We start from the raw sequence: 14,960 nt of genomic DNA, 5'->3' as shown, positions 1-14,960 counted from the left end.
TTGTACACAACCTCGTGCAATGCAGACTCCACCGGTTTCTACATAGGCATGCTGTTTGCACCACAGCATTTAGCTGGGTCATCGTATCAATGATACCTATTTTTGTAAACTAGTGTATTTATAAGTTATATTTATATATATTGGGTTGCCCAAAAAGTAATTGCGGATTTTTTAAAAGAAAGTAAATGCATTTTTAATAAAACTTAGAATGAACTTTAATCAAATATACTTTTTTTACACTTTTTTCCAAAGCAAGCTAAAAGTCACAGCTGATAACTGACAGAAGAAAGAATGCAATTACAAGTCACAAGCTGTGAAAAAATTTGTCAACGCCGACTATATGAAAAATCCGCAATTACTTTTTGGGCAACTCAATATATATAAATAGGTATGTATGTGTCATGATGAAATCTATCTATAATAATAAAAATTATACATGAAACCGATGGCGTGACAGTGAAACAAAACAAAAGTAATGATCAACCAATAAAATCAATAAATAAAATTTTACTTACAGCGCTGCCTAACCATGCTTCCATTTCATCGATTTCATTATCTTTCACAGTCTTTTCAGTTTCAGCAACACAAAATTTAGGAGTTTGTATTGAAATCATAAGTTAACCAAAATTGTGTACAAACGAACGTATCAAACAAAATTCATATTTGTTTTCAAATGCAACGAAAAGAAAAAAGCATTTAATGTATTAAATGAAAAATAAAAATTATATACACATAAAACAAAAAAGTCAAAAATCAAATCGAATCGAATCGGTAAAAAATAGATATTGCAATTTTGCCAATTTACAATATATATATTATATTTAAAAAACAAAAAACACAACACAATTTAAAAACATTTCACGTATACAATATATATATGGGAAAAGTAAAGATTATTAGTTTTGTAGAAAATGGTTGGTACTCACTTTACTTACCACCGGCATATTGTTGCCGCCGGTACGTTTAAATGGAGAGCCCACGCTGCCAGCGGTAGCGTCTAATGTTGGAATGTCTTTCAATAAATCACTTTTGCTGCGGGGAAAGAAAAAAAAACTTAAATTTCTTATTTTTATACGTTTTCTTTTTTTGCTTTTAACTGAACTTTGTATCAAGCTAAATTTAATTGGATACTTTATACCGGGCCCGCAACGCTGCGCCTTCTTTAATTCTCTAATATCTTTTTACGGTGAGGACACTTCGCTCTGAATGCGGATATCGTATTCGCGCCATTGTAGCCTATGACGCTGAACGCGTTCGAATATTGGCGAGAACATCGGACAAAGCGGTGTTCATCCCCTCTTGATGTTGGCGACATTTGCGAGGTCCAATGCCATGCATGGTCATTTGACAAATTTTCCCCAAAGAGGTATGGCACTGCGGGCTGCCGTTTGAATTCGGCTATAAAAAAAGGTCCTTTATCATTGAGTTTAAACTTGAATCGGAAAGCACTCATTAATGTGTGAGAATTTGCCCTTCTCGGTTCCCTGTGGTAATGTTCTTCCTTAGGGTAATGTTCTCATTAGAAGAAGGATGGCACCTCAGACATTTCGAATCAAATATGGATATCTAATTCGTGCTGCACTTCCAAATCCCTTTAATTTGAGCCCCATATTGTCATGGCCGATAAATATAAACTGTTTGGAGGTCGTTTTGGGGCTGTGGTTACCACCGGCACTTTGCACTGAAATGAAATTCAGTTTATGGGCGTGCCCCAAAACACTTGGCTCCAAAATTGGATGTCAAATTCGTTTTCTACTCCCAAATACCTTTCATTTGAGTACCATAATGTCATAATGGGTCAAATAACCCATTTGACGTATCTTTAGGAGGAAAAGCGCCACCTGACTTGAACGCAAATTTTGATGTCATAGTCGTAATCTACTCCCTAATACCATTCATATGGTCATGGTCGGCTAATATGCCCGTTTGGGGGTTTTTGGGGGTGGGCGACCTCCCATTTCTTGGACCTAATATTTTATGCCATTTTTGTAATCTACTGCCTGAAACAGCGCTCGATATCGCAGATTGTCCCCGACTGCAGCTGCAGTTCCTCCGTATATGGAGCATTCCATTCTCCACAACCTGTTGACGCACCCCCGGTTACTTTCAGCTGAACTTCTCATGATGAAGTTGAACACCACACAAATCGGAGCTCATAGTTCCAGTCTGTGCGGTGCTCAAAGTTATCCCGTGCCGTGTTATCTCAGAGAGGTGTCGACCTACAGCATTTGAACTCGGCTTTAAAAAGAGGGTCCCATATCATTGATGTTTGATAAAATGTTTGCACCGTTTTCCTTAAAGGAATGTACGTCGGCAGATTTGCGAATGGGCAATGTGCAGCGACATCTGTGGGAGAAATGAAACTCTCTTCGGTCGGGCCACGGTTATCTTCGATGATTTTTTTAAACAATGTATGATTTTCTAGTTACTCTGTCCAATATGCAAATCGATTGGTGTAGTCTACTGTTAAGTCAGTCTCGAACCCCGGTAGAAGGGTTGTCACTTTTGTGACGTAACAGTGATTGAGCATTCGTGGCATCCGTGGTCGCCAAGCCAATGGACAAATGTAAATATATGTAAATGTAAGAAACTATGTAAAAACTTGTTGTTGTTGTAAAATGCTAATTTGCGCATTACCATTCCATAACTAAATTTATAAAATTGTACCCAGCATCATAGGCACTCAGTATTTAAGCAAGAGACGGTGCCGTCCGGCTTCTCCACTCCACTCGATACAGCTGATTTTCCTTGACTACAATTGCATATACTCCATATGGAGCATGCAACTAACCACAACCTATGGAGCACGGTGGCTTCCAGCCAAGCCCCTCGTGATAAAGATGAAAGGTGAAAGTTCTAGCATGTGTGGTGCCATGTATCCCGCGCCTGGATAGCTGTGAGAACCATCGCAATGGCAATAGGAAAACCATGCCCCTTTTAGTATTCAGCCCAAATTGAATGGGGCAGCATGCTTTGCGATGGCAAAAAGTTTTCCCCTTTTCCATTGTGCAATGTTTTTTTTTTCTATCAGCCAACACGCAGGGGATGTCCCCTATGAATACAGTGCATTGTGTTGGCGAGAGGAAATTAGGAATTGAAGGGGGGAAAAGGAGGCTTATTAGCATTTGTCTTAAATCTTTGGATGTCAAAGAGGGTGAGAGTGATGAACGGAACGGGCGAAATAAGAATTCTCTCTATAATGCATTGTGCAGGCCGCTGGCCAATCAATTACAAACCGGTGTGAGTTCCTGGAATGTCTAGTATCCCTGACATACATCCTTACATTAGGAGAATAAGAAGACGAATATCAGACGAACACACACCATGAAAGTACCGATAGGACAGCGCCAAACAACTCACATTGCGACGATGATCAAGGGAGGCAATAGAGTTGGATACCCCACTGTCCCCAATCAACGCCATCCCTTTCCTCTCTACACAGTCCAGTAGCTCCAGGGATGATTTTGAAGCTCCAGCCCATACATGTGAGCTGTACTCCATTTTCGGCCTTATGAAAGTCGTGTAGATGTTAGGAAGATCAGACGGAGTGAAGAAATTCTTATACCGTTTAAGGAAGCCTAGATACTTTAATGCTACTTTCGACACTTCAAATACATGTTTGGCCCAACGGACATCACTTTGTATTTTCATGGCCAGAACATCAAGAGCTTCTGATTGCTCAACACCTATACCGTTGATAGACAATTATGATCGTAATGGGTCAGCGAATCGTTTGTGTGACAACAAGCAGCACTGAGTCTTCCGTGCATTAAAATCTACTCGATTCATTTGACCCCACTCAGAAATGGCCAGCAAATCCTGGCAGAGTGTATTATCCATAACCCGCCGCTTGTCCTCAATCACTCGCAGACTCGGCCTTTGGTCAAATAAGAACGAATGATAGAGATTACTGAGTAGATCGAATTCGATATCTGACCCAACAGATCGTGAAAATAAGAAAAAGAGAAGGAGAAAGAACAGGGCCCGGGGGTACACCTGCGGTAAATTTATGCTCATTGGATGAGAACCCATCTATAACGACTGAAATAGTGCGATCTCTGAGAAAAAGCTCGAAATAAATCGAACCAAGCCATTACCGACACCAAATGCGACAAGCTTTGTTGGTAGTGCACGGTGTCTGACCCAACATCTATAACGACTCAAATAGTGCGATCTCTGAGAAAGCTCGAAATAAGTCGAAAGAAGCCATTACCGACACCAAATGCGACAAGCTTTGTTGGTAGTGCATCGTGGCAGACCCTATCAAACGCCTTGGAGATATCCAGAGCCACAACCTTACTCTCATTAAACTGGTGGATTGAGCGACTCCAACGTTCCGACAGAAGAGCCATGAGGTCGCCCGTAGAGCGATTTCTGCGGAACCCATACTGTTGGTCGCTAAGAAGGCCATTAGACTCTAAATACCTCACAGGATGGTGATTAACCATGCTCTCCATGACCTTGGAGAGAGTGTACGAGTATGAATATACATATATTACTTACTTGCTACCACCATTGGTACGCGATTGAGCCAACATGTCGAATTCATCGGCATCTTTAGTGCTCGGTTTCGTTGTGTTACTCATACCTGTGAAGAAACACATATTAACGAAAATGATGAAATCTATACCAAATCCAAAGGGGAAACTTACCCAAACGATTAAAACTACTTAACACATCATCATTACTGTTATCTGGAAAATCTAACAACTTAGGTTCTGGAGCTGTAATATTTGATGCTGGCGCATTTGAAGTGGGCACACCCATTGCAGCACCCAGAACAGCTGACGGGGAAGTCATACTGGTGGTTGTTGCTCGATTCTTTTCGTAACGCTGATGACGCAAAAACATGTTGTTTAGTTCGTCATTGATTCGCAACAACTCTGCAGTTAATTCATCGTCAGTTACACGGCCAATAAGGTCGACTATGCGTGATTGCATTTCCCTGAAAATGCAAGGGTTATTTTTATAAAAATTCCTAAGGTTTCGGGGGATTTTGTTTTGAAAAAGTGGTAGGGTACTTACTTGCAAGTAGCTGTTAAATCGTTGAGCAATTGGTAATCATCCGGCTCTTCTTGGCCAGGTCTGAGTTCTGTCAACATTTCACCTAATATCGACATATTCATTGACACTATTTCCAATTCTGAATGTAATTTGGCAATTTGTTCAGGGGCCAATTGGTTGGGACCCGCACTCTTGAATAAAATGGAAAATTGGTTATTATACAACTTTGTAAATGTGTTCAAGAATACGTACTTGGATTCCAGCTGCTGTCATAACGGCATGTTGGGGCGAAACAGCTTGTTGGGTAACAGCCTGAGGAGGTGGTTGCTCTGGCACGCTCTACAAATAAACGTTAGTTAGTTCAATATCTTTTTGGACAAATAGAAACCTACTCTTTGGGGTGTGTAAATTGGTGCCATGTTTTCTATGTCGGTTTGGGGAAATTCTATGCCCTTATTTTTTAACTCCATATACATTTGGGTGACACCATTTAAATCCGGCTGATTTTTGAATGCATCTGCCCATATTTGTATAAGATTAAGCACTTTTTCTTGTACCACAAAAGGCGGGTCATTCTTGGGGCCGATTAGCTTAACTAGCTCCTGTATGAAATCTTTCTGAGCTACCAGCACATGAAAAGCTTTACCGCAGTTCTTAACACACGTCTCCAAAACCGTCAAAGAGTACATGATGACTTGATTATTTTTGCCGGCATTTTGTTGCAATCGTTTTCGTATAGCTTTCATGGCATCACGTGCAGTATCAGAAGATTCATTAATCATATCGCAAATTTCCATATTTACGGCCCAGTTTTCCGTAGGCATTGAACCATCTGTCGCTTGTTCTGTAATGTAAACATTTAGAGTATCGTTAATGTACAAAGGTATCAAATATACTAATGAGATTAGGTTGCTGTTGTTGTTGTAGCAACATTTCTGGAGGTGGCGATCCTTGTCAGTCTCCTGTAGGTGAGCAAGCTCGTGGTACATTAAGGAGCTTAAATTTCAATTTAGGACAGTGGTGTCCTCCAAAATGATAATTTTATTTGTGAGATAGGTGAGGTTGGGTTGAAAAGAGGGAGCTGATATTAAATCGCCCCATGCCTCTATGGACATACACCTAAGCCAAGACTGTGCCGCTGGCAGCAGTGTCTTGCACTCGACCTCAAGGTTCATCTCAGCTACTTTTCTAATTGTCTATTGGGTCCCTTCTTTCGATAAAAATTAATTTTTAGGCAGATTTTTTTGATCGGATATTACAAAACATTTCACTTAAGATCTATGTAATGCTGAACCTTCAAATTGATTCAAACTTTTTTTTATCACAGCTACCTTCTTTCTTACTTACTTACTTTGTCCCCTTGTAGCTTCAATTCTTTGGCCATCTAGGTTATTTATTTACTTACTTTGAATACCCTCCACCATTGGATGGGGGCATACTAATTTCGTCATTCTGTTTTGTAACGCCTCGAAGTATTCGTCTAAGACCCCATAAAGTATGTATATATTCTTAATCGTCATGACATTTTAAGTCGATCAAGTCTGTCGAAAGCACGCTAACCGTCGAGGGAGTAAAGCTAGCCACTTGAAATTTTGCACAAATACTTCTTATTAGTGCAGGTCGGCTCTTGAGCCACTAGAGGGCCCAATTCTTATTCGATTCAGCTGAAATTTTGCACGAAGTGTTTTGGTTTGACCATCATCAATTGTGCTAATTATGGTCCAAATCAGTTCATTACCTCACATACAGCTCCCATATAAATCGGTCTCGGATCTAGACTTTTTGAGCAGCTAGAGGGCGCAATTATCATCCGATTTGGCTGAAACTTAGCATGAATAGTTTTGTTTTGAATTTCAACAAATTCGCCAAGTCTTTTGATATGACTCCCAACAACTATGCCTAGTATGGTGCAAATCGGCCCATAACCTGCTGTAGCTGCTTTATAAAATGATCTCCCGATTATACTTCTTGGGCCTATAGAGGGCGCAGTTTTTATACGATTTGGCTGAATTTTTGAACAAGGACATCTTCTATGACCTTCACCATGCGTGCCAAATATGGTCTGAATTGGTCTTAAATCTGATATAGCTCCCATATAAACCAATCTCCCGCTGTTACTCCTTGAGCCCCAATAAGGCGCAACTCTTATCCGATTTGGTTGAAATTTTGCACAATGACTTTTAATATGGTCTCCAACATCCAAACTAAGTATGGTCCGTAACCTGATATGGTTCCAATATCATGGAATTTTTAATCCTTATCCTTATTTGTTTGGCTATAAAGAGATATCGGCCAAAGAACTTGACAAATCCCATCCATGGTGGAGGGTATATAAGATTCGGCCCGGCCGAACTTAACACGCTTTTACTCATTTTCATATATTTTTCAGCTCACAAATTGTCAATTTTAATGCATTTTAGTTTCAATATTTGTATTATTCATATATTGGGTTGCCCAAAAAGTAATTGCGGATTTTTTAAAAGAAAGTAAATGCATTTTTAATAAAACTTAGAATGAACTTTAATCACATATACTTTTTTACACTTTTTTTCTAAAGCAAGCTCAAAGTAACAGCTGATAACTGACAGAAGAAAGAATGCAATTACAGAGTCACAAGCTGTGAAAAAATTTGTCAACGCCGACTAAATGAAAAATCCGCAATTACTTTTTGGGCAACCCAATACAATCAGATAACTTATGTTGTTTATACTTGAAATATTGTATATCTATCAATGTATAGCGCGAGAGGGCGAGTTTTGATTAATAAAATTAATTGAATTGGTTTATATATGGCTATATCAAGATATAGTCGAATGTCTGCCCGAAATTTCAGCTCAATATTTTCAATACACAATAGTGTGATTACAACGCACAAAACGACAGACGGACATGAGTGGATCGATATACATATATAAATATGCATCGATTTTTCCTAGGTAAGATGTCAATATTTCGACATGTAACAAAAGAAATGGCAAAATGAATATACCCTCCTTCAATGGTGGTTGGTATAAAAATCATCTTTTTCTATAATGAAGGCACCATTCTCGCTGTATAAAGGAATTGATTTTTATACCCACCACCGAAGAATGTTCGTATATTCATTTTGTCATTCCGTTTGCAACACATCGACATATCCATTTCCGACCCTATAAATTGTATTTATTCTTAATCAGCGTAAAAATCTAAGACGATTTAGCCATGTCTGCCCGTCTGTCTGTTGAAATCACGCTACAGTCTTCAAAATAGAGATATTGAGCTGAAACTTTTTTCTCTCTTTTTTTTGTCCATAAACAGGTTAAATTCGACGATGGGCTATATAGGACTATATCTTGATATAGCCCCCATATAGACCGATCCGTCGATTTAGGTTCTTAGGCCCATAGAAGGCGTATTTATTATCCGATTTTGCTGAAATTTGGGACAGTGAGTTGTGTTAGGCCAGTCGACATTCTTCTTCATTTTGGCCTAGATCGGTCCAGATTTGAATATAGCTGTCATATGGAGCGATCTCCCGATTTACGGTTTTGGGCCCATAAAAGGCGCATTTATTGTCCGATGTCGCCGAAATTTAGGGCGGTGAGTTACGTTAAGCCCCTCGACATACTTCTGCAATATGACACAGATCGGTCCAGATTTTGATATAACTGTCATATAGACCGATTTCTCGATTTAAGGCGCATTTATTTTCCGATGTCGCCGAAATTTAGGGTGGTGAGTTAAGTTAAGCCCCCCGACATACTTCTGCAATATGGTACAGCTCGGTCCAGATTTCGTTATAGCTGTCATATAGACCGATCTCTTGACTTAAGGTTTTGGGCCCATAAAAGGCGTATTTATTGTCCAATGTCGTCGAAATTTGGGACAGTGAGTTGTGTTAGGCCCTTCGACAACCTTCTTCAATTTGGTCTAAGTCGGTCCAGATTTGAATATAACTGTCATATAGACAGATCTCTCGATTTAAGGTTTTGGGCCTATAAAAGGCGCATGTGTTAGGCCCTTCGACATCCTTCTTCAATTTGGCCTAAATTGGTCCAGATTTGAATACACAATATATGTCTGTTATGTTCTTACGAGATGGTCGATCAATAGAAAGTCGATGTTTAAAACATAACAATCAATTTATTTATTTAAACAATACTTTAAAATGATATTAATGAAAAATAAAAGGTAATTAAGCAAGTATGACGAAATTGTCTTTAAGAGATGTGTATTGGTTGATGGTTACAACTTGACTCAGCGTGTGTGCAGAAATACAAAAACTGTTGAGCCAGCTGCGCTGCCATGAAGTTGCCAGATTATTACAATAAAACAGAAGATTGTTAGGGTTACCGTAACACTGTCATATAGAGCGATCTCTCGATTTAAGGTTTTGGGGTCATAAAAGGCACATTTTTAATCCGATTTCACTGAAATTTGACACAGTGACTTATGTTAGGCTTTTCGACATCCGTGTCGTATATGGTTCATATCGGTTTATTTTTATACCCTCCACCATAGGATGGGGGTATACTAATTTCATCATTCTGTTTGTAACACCTCGAAATAGGCTTCTAAGACCCTATAAAGTTTATATATTCTTAATCATCATAACATTTTTATTCGATCTAGCCGTGTCCGTCTATCTGTCTGTCTGTCTGTCGAAAGCATGCTAACTTTCGAAGGAATAAAGCTGGCCGCTTGAAATTTTGCACAAATACTTTTTATTAGTGTAGGTCGGTTGGGATTATAAATGTGCCAAATCAGTCCATGTTTTGATATAGCTGCCATATAAACCGATCTTGCGTCTACACTTCTTGAGCCTCTAGAGGGCGCAAATCTCGTCCGATTTGACTGAAATTTTGCACGTTGTGTTTTGGTATCACTGCCAACAACTGTGCTAAGTATGGTTCAAATCTGTTCATAACCTGATATAGCTGCCATATAACCCGATCTGGGGTCTTGACTTTTTCAGCTATTAGAGGGCGCAGTTCTCATCCCATTTGGCTGAAATTTTGCAAGAGATGCTTTGGTATCACTTCCAACAACTGTGCTAAGTATGGTTCAAATCGGTTCATAACCTGGTATAGCTGCTATATAAACCGATCTTGGATCGTGAGTTCTTGAGCCTATAGAGGGTGCAGTTTTCATCCGATTTGGCTGAAATTTTGCATGAGGTGTAGCTTGATACAGCTCGATCTATAGCTTGATACAGCTCCCATATAAACCGATAGCTCGATTTTGCTTCTTGATCCCCTACAAGGGTCATTCTTATCCGAATGCAACGAAATATTACAATGACTTTTACAATGTTCAGCATTCAATTCATTTATGGTCCGAATCGGACTATAATTTAATATAGCTGGAATACAGTTCTTATTCATTGTTCTTTGTTTGCCTAAAGAGGTACCGCGCAAAGAACTCGATGAACGCGATCCATGGTTAAGGGTATATAAGATTCGGCCCGGCCGAACTTGGCACACTCTTACTTGTTAGATATGGCTACTATTTAAAAAGGCCAATATTTTGTTATACACGATTGAACAATGACTTGTAGTTATTAGAATTTGGTCCAAATCGCAGCATATTTTGATATAGCTGCTATGGGGCATAAAATATGCATTTTTCACCGGATTTTGACGAAAGGTGGTTTACATATATACCCAAGGTGGTGGGTATCCAAAGTTCGGCCTGGCCGAACTTAACGCCATTTTATTTGTTTTTTATTTTTTTTTTTTTTTGATAATTAACCATATAATTAGCATACATTTAAAATGAAGAGTTAAAAGTGGTACAATGATAAGAAATACAGTAGTTTTTTTTTTTTGTTTATTTGTGTGAACATGTGTTGTGGAAGAAATAAGGCCAGGCATGGTATTGGTGGGGCAATGAAAGTGGATAGTAATAAAATTATGGTAGTCTTTTTTATTGACCCTCCCTAATGTTCAAATAATGCTATAAGAGCTATGTGTTCAATCAATAATATAAGATATCAAATCGTTAGGGCATTAGTACCAAATAGTAAATGGTATTAGTCATCATTGGAAGCAATCAGACTCATATGCCGGTAAATTGTTAGCTACTTGGTTGTGTTGCACACTAAGCTCGTCAATTGTGGTTACATAAATAATACAACAAGCACATATTGTTTACGCTTGCTTGGTTGAAAATATGATCACAAGTGTTAAATGTTCAATTGCGGCATTAGACGATTGTATGGTCTAAAATGTTTACCCACCTTTTTTGATGTTATGAATGAAAAGTTAAAAAAAAAAAAAATTTTTCGTAGAAAACAAATTTTGTAGATAGCGCACACATACTTTAAGCCGATAGCTTTATTCACTCGAAATCTATTATTTTGCACAGGCGAATGGACATGGCGTGATATGCTAAAAATTTTAATAAAACATTATTGGGTCCAAACCAATGTTTCGAAGTGTTAAAATTTAATGAGCAGGTTAATATGCCGCCCATCCAATCAAGGCGATTACAAAAACCAACATCCAAGATAACTGATTAGTAGAGAGCGGATACATATGCAAATGCATATAGTTTTTGGAGCACCGGAAAAAATTTGAAAACACAGAAATTCGTTTTATCGAATGTAGGTTTAGAAAACGCTTAGAAATGTTTGCATATTTTTATGCAAACTGCATATGTTTGCATATGTTTGCATGTTTGCATATGTTTGCATATGTTTGCATATTTTTGCATATTTTGCATATTTTTTGCATATTTGCCAGTTATAGAATATGGCTTAACCCTGTCTGCCATTACACAAAAATAAATGCATTGGAAAAGGTACAGCTAATAAGCAGGGTTGTCGAGCTTGGTTAATGTGGTAATTGTATCATAGATGCGTTTTCGCAATTAAATACGATTTAAATACAACATACCAACGCACGGCCCTTGAAGCCATCACACCTAATATGGTTGAAAGGTCTTCTAACCATAGTGGTTGGTGTGTGTTGCTACCTTTGGCTTTCTTTTTCCATTTGCATCTTCGATCATTCAGCTCGTCTCGATAGAGAACAAACAAAAATTGTAAAATTTAAAGATCTCGCCCTTACAGGCAAAAAAAATTGAAAAATTAAACACATAATTTTATTTGTAAAATTTTCTAGACTTACGGGACATTTTGACCCCTTGTATACTACTTTACCACTGTTCGTAAATTTTTTTTCAAAATACTATTATACTTAAACCGGTTTGGTCCAAGTAGGTACATATATAAAAAATCATGATCTTTCTAGTGTTAAACACTAAGGTGTATTAAAGAAACGGCTTATTTTTTTTTGCAAAACCCCCATATTGAAAATGCGGAAGGCAAAATTTTAAAAATCTAATCAACTTAAATAATAAGATCAGTCTATATGGGAGCTATACTAAGATATAGACCGATTTGAACCATATTCGGCACATATATCAAAGATCTAAACAAAACTCGTTGTGGCAAATTGCAGCCAAATCGGGTAATAAATACGTTTTTATATGCTTAAAACCTTAAATCGGATGATCGGTTTATATGGGAGCTATGATAAGATATAGACCGATGAACCTGAACCATATATGGCATAAATATCAAAAATCTAAACACAACTCTTTGTGCCAATTTTCAACGAAATCGGGAAATAAATACGGCTTTTAAGTGCCAAAGACCTTAAAAAGGGAGATCGGTCTATATGGGAGCTATGCGTAGATATAGAACGATCTGAACCATATTTGGCACAGTTATCAAAGGTCTAACCACAACTCGTTGTGCGAAATTTCATCGAGATTTGGCAATAAATACGGCTTTTATGGGCTTAAAACCTTAAATCGGGAAATCAGTCTATATGGGAGCTATGCTAAGATATAGAACGATCTGAACCATATTTGGCACAGATATCAAAAATCTAAAAACAACTCGTTGTGCCAATTTTCAGCGAAATCGGGTAATAAATACAGCTTTTATGGGCTTAAACCTTAAATCGGCGTATATGGGAGCTATACTAAGATATGAACCGATCTGAACCATATTCGGCACATATATCTGGGAATTTAACACAATTCGTTGTGTCAAATTTCAGCGAAATCGGATAATAAATGTGACTTTTATAGGCCTAAGACCTCAAATCGGAGACCGGTACAAATTTGGACCTAGTAGGTTCTTAGGTTACAATTAGAGGAAAATGGGTTTAAAGAGGACATTTATACCCATAAAAGTACTTAGAACCCAAACCATTAAATCATTTTACGTTCTAAACGTATCTATTTTGGCTCGTACATATTTTTCATACATCATATATGACGTCAAAATTCGTTTTCTTACACCAAATAATGCCTAAATACAAATTTTGGTCAAACAAAAAATGCATATATATACGCTCTCTACTGATTAGGTAAGGTCGGTTTGTTTTAAGGGTACGTTGTTGTAGCTGTATGTTGTACAGTAAAGTGAAAGCCCTTGCCGATGAAGGACTCCATTGGATTTATCCGGTACGTACAACCGGTTTTGGGAAGGGTACGTGTCTAGTAACTGCGTTCGCTAGCCTCTTGACTCCGTGTTCTTAGGCCATTGTATATGGCCAGAAGAAAACAAAAAAGAGATTACAAATAAAGGTCCAGCACAATGCGTTGCAAGACAGTGGCTGGAAAAGAGAAGGAGGAAAGGGAAACCAACGCACATAACAACGATGGGAAATAGGCAGGCCGGAGAAGAGCACTAATCGGTGAAAGCTTTCTCCAGTCACTCATTTTAAGCCGCTATAGTTGTTGTTGAAGCCACATTTGATGTGGAAGTAGCGACCCCGTCAAGCACCTATAGGAAAGCAAGCTTATTCCGGTCCGTTGGAGCCATAACCGCAGGAACGTGATGGCCATTGGTCATTAAAAGGCGCCAATAACTCTCCTTGTCTTATCGAACTTCATAGGCACCAAAGGACCGCACATTCATTGATGACTGTTTTTGCTGAACTTGTGAACACTGAACCCACATGTTGTTGTATTTCAAGTCTACTGAAGAGCGAAATACTGAAGACAGAGTAAAACGCACAAGTTGCTGTTGAGTAGATAATTTTGAAAAACAACCCCATTCAGTGTTTGGTGGAATTTTTATCTCGAATTCATCGTCGCTGCTAGAGAGAGATGAGAAATAACTCGCTGCACACTGCGTCACATGAAAGCGTCTCGCTGACATGTTCAAAAGATGAACTGGCCAAACTGTATTTTACGGGGTAGTTCGAAAAAAAAAATAAAAATTTTTTACATACCCCCTAATTTTGACCCTAGGAACCAGAATATGAAGTTTTTTGGACTCGGGCCTGTGGACCCCCCTAGGGGCCAAAAACCCCCTTGGGGAGAAGTAGTCCAACCTAGGCAATATGGACATCAAGTGAAAGGTATTGATTAGTAGATTAGGAATATGCTATCAAATGTCGAAAATTTTGACCCGGGAAGGACCTATGACCCAGTTTGGAAAATTTTTAGAAATTGTTATTTTAAATAAAACTCTATTTGCCTTCCAAAATTGGAAAAATGTGCAGACCTTTGGCCGGGTTTAAGATTTTCTTCTCATCCATATGTACATTAGTGGGAAATAGTCAAAAGTATTTAAAATAAAACTCTATATGCCTACCAAAGTTTTTCCTCCTCCATATGTTCAACAGTGGGAAATAGCAAAAATATTTTAAATAAAACTATTTGCCTTCCGTTCATATTCGGGACCCCCCTAGGGGGTTCCACGGGTCCAAGCCCCAAAAACGGTCTTCATATTCGGGTTCCTGGGGTCAAAATTAGGGGGTATGCCAAAAATTAGATTTTTTTGCGAACTACCCCGTAAAATACAGTTCAGCCGATGAACTGATCACACGAATCGTTGTTGTGGCTGTCTCATATAAAAAAACCTACGCGTGTGTTTGTGTTTGTTTATCCATGCCCAGCGGGAAAGTTCAGGAGTAAAAGCTGCTTCTAAAAGGACAGACAGAGCTCCCCTACTC

The 14,960-nt window shown here is 38.5% G+C and overlaps 1 protein-coding gene across 3 annotated transcripts in view; it reads right to left on the bottom strand.

Annotated features, from left to right (window-relative positions):
* LOC106085795 (TOM1-like protein 2) overlaps positions 1 to 14,960 on the bottom strand; it is a 30,043-nt gene that overhangs the window by 5,367 nt on the left and 9,716 nt on the right. The window contains exons 2-8 of one of the 3 annotated variants that reach the window (XM_059371049.1): positions 5,397 to 5,848; positions 5,257 to 5,343; positions 5,026 to 5,195; positions 4,653 to 4,945; positions 4,504 to 4,588; positions 936 to 1,032; positions 516 to 566 (exon numbers count right to left, since the gene is read on the bottom strand). In XM_059371049.1, the coding sequence (XP_059227032.1) occupies positions 516 to 566; positions 936 to 1,032; positions 4,504 to 4,588; positions 4,653 to 4,945; positions 5,026 to 5,195; positions 5,257 to 5,343; positions 5,397 to 5,848 (1,235 nt within the window). Of the gene's footprint in view, positions 1 to 515; positions 567 to 926; positions 1,033 to 4,503; positions 4,589 to 4,652; positions 4,946 to 5,025; positions 5,196 to 5,256; positions 5,344 to 5,396; positions 5,849 to 14,960 lie in introns of all 3 variants that reach the window. The other 2 variants (XM_059371048.1, XM_059371050.1) reach the window with 2 other exon arrangements.

This window comes from Stomoxys calcitrans, chromosome 1 (genome assembly GCF_963082655.1).
Source record: "Stomoxys calcitrans chromosome 1, idStoCalc2.1, whole genome shotgun sequence".
In the NCBI taxonomy this organism is placed as follows: Eukaryota; Metazoa; Arthropoda; class Insecta; order Diptera; family Muscidae; genus Stomoxys; species Stomoxys calcitrans.
Note: the sequence above shows the minus strand (reverse complement) of the source record. Positions and strands in the feature narration are given on the sequence as shown.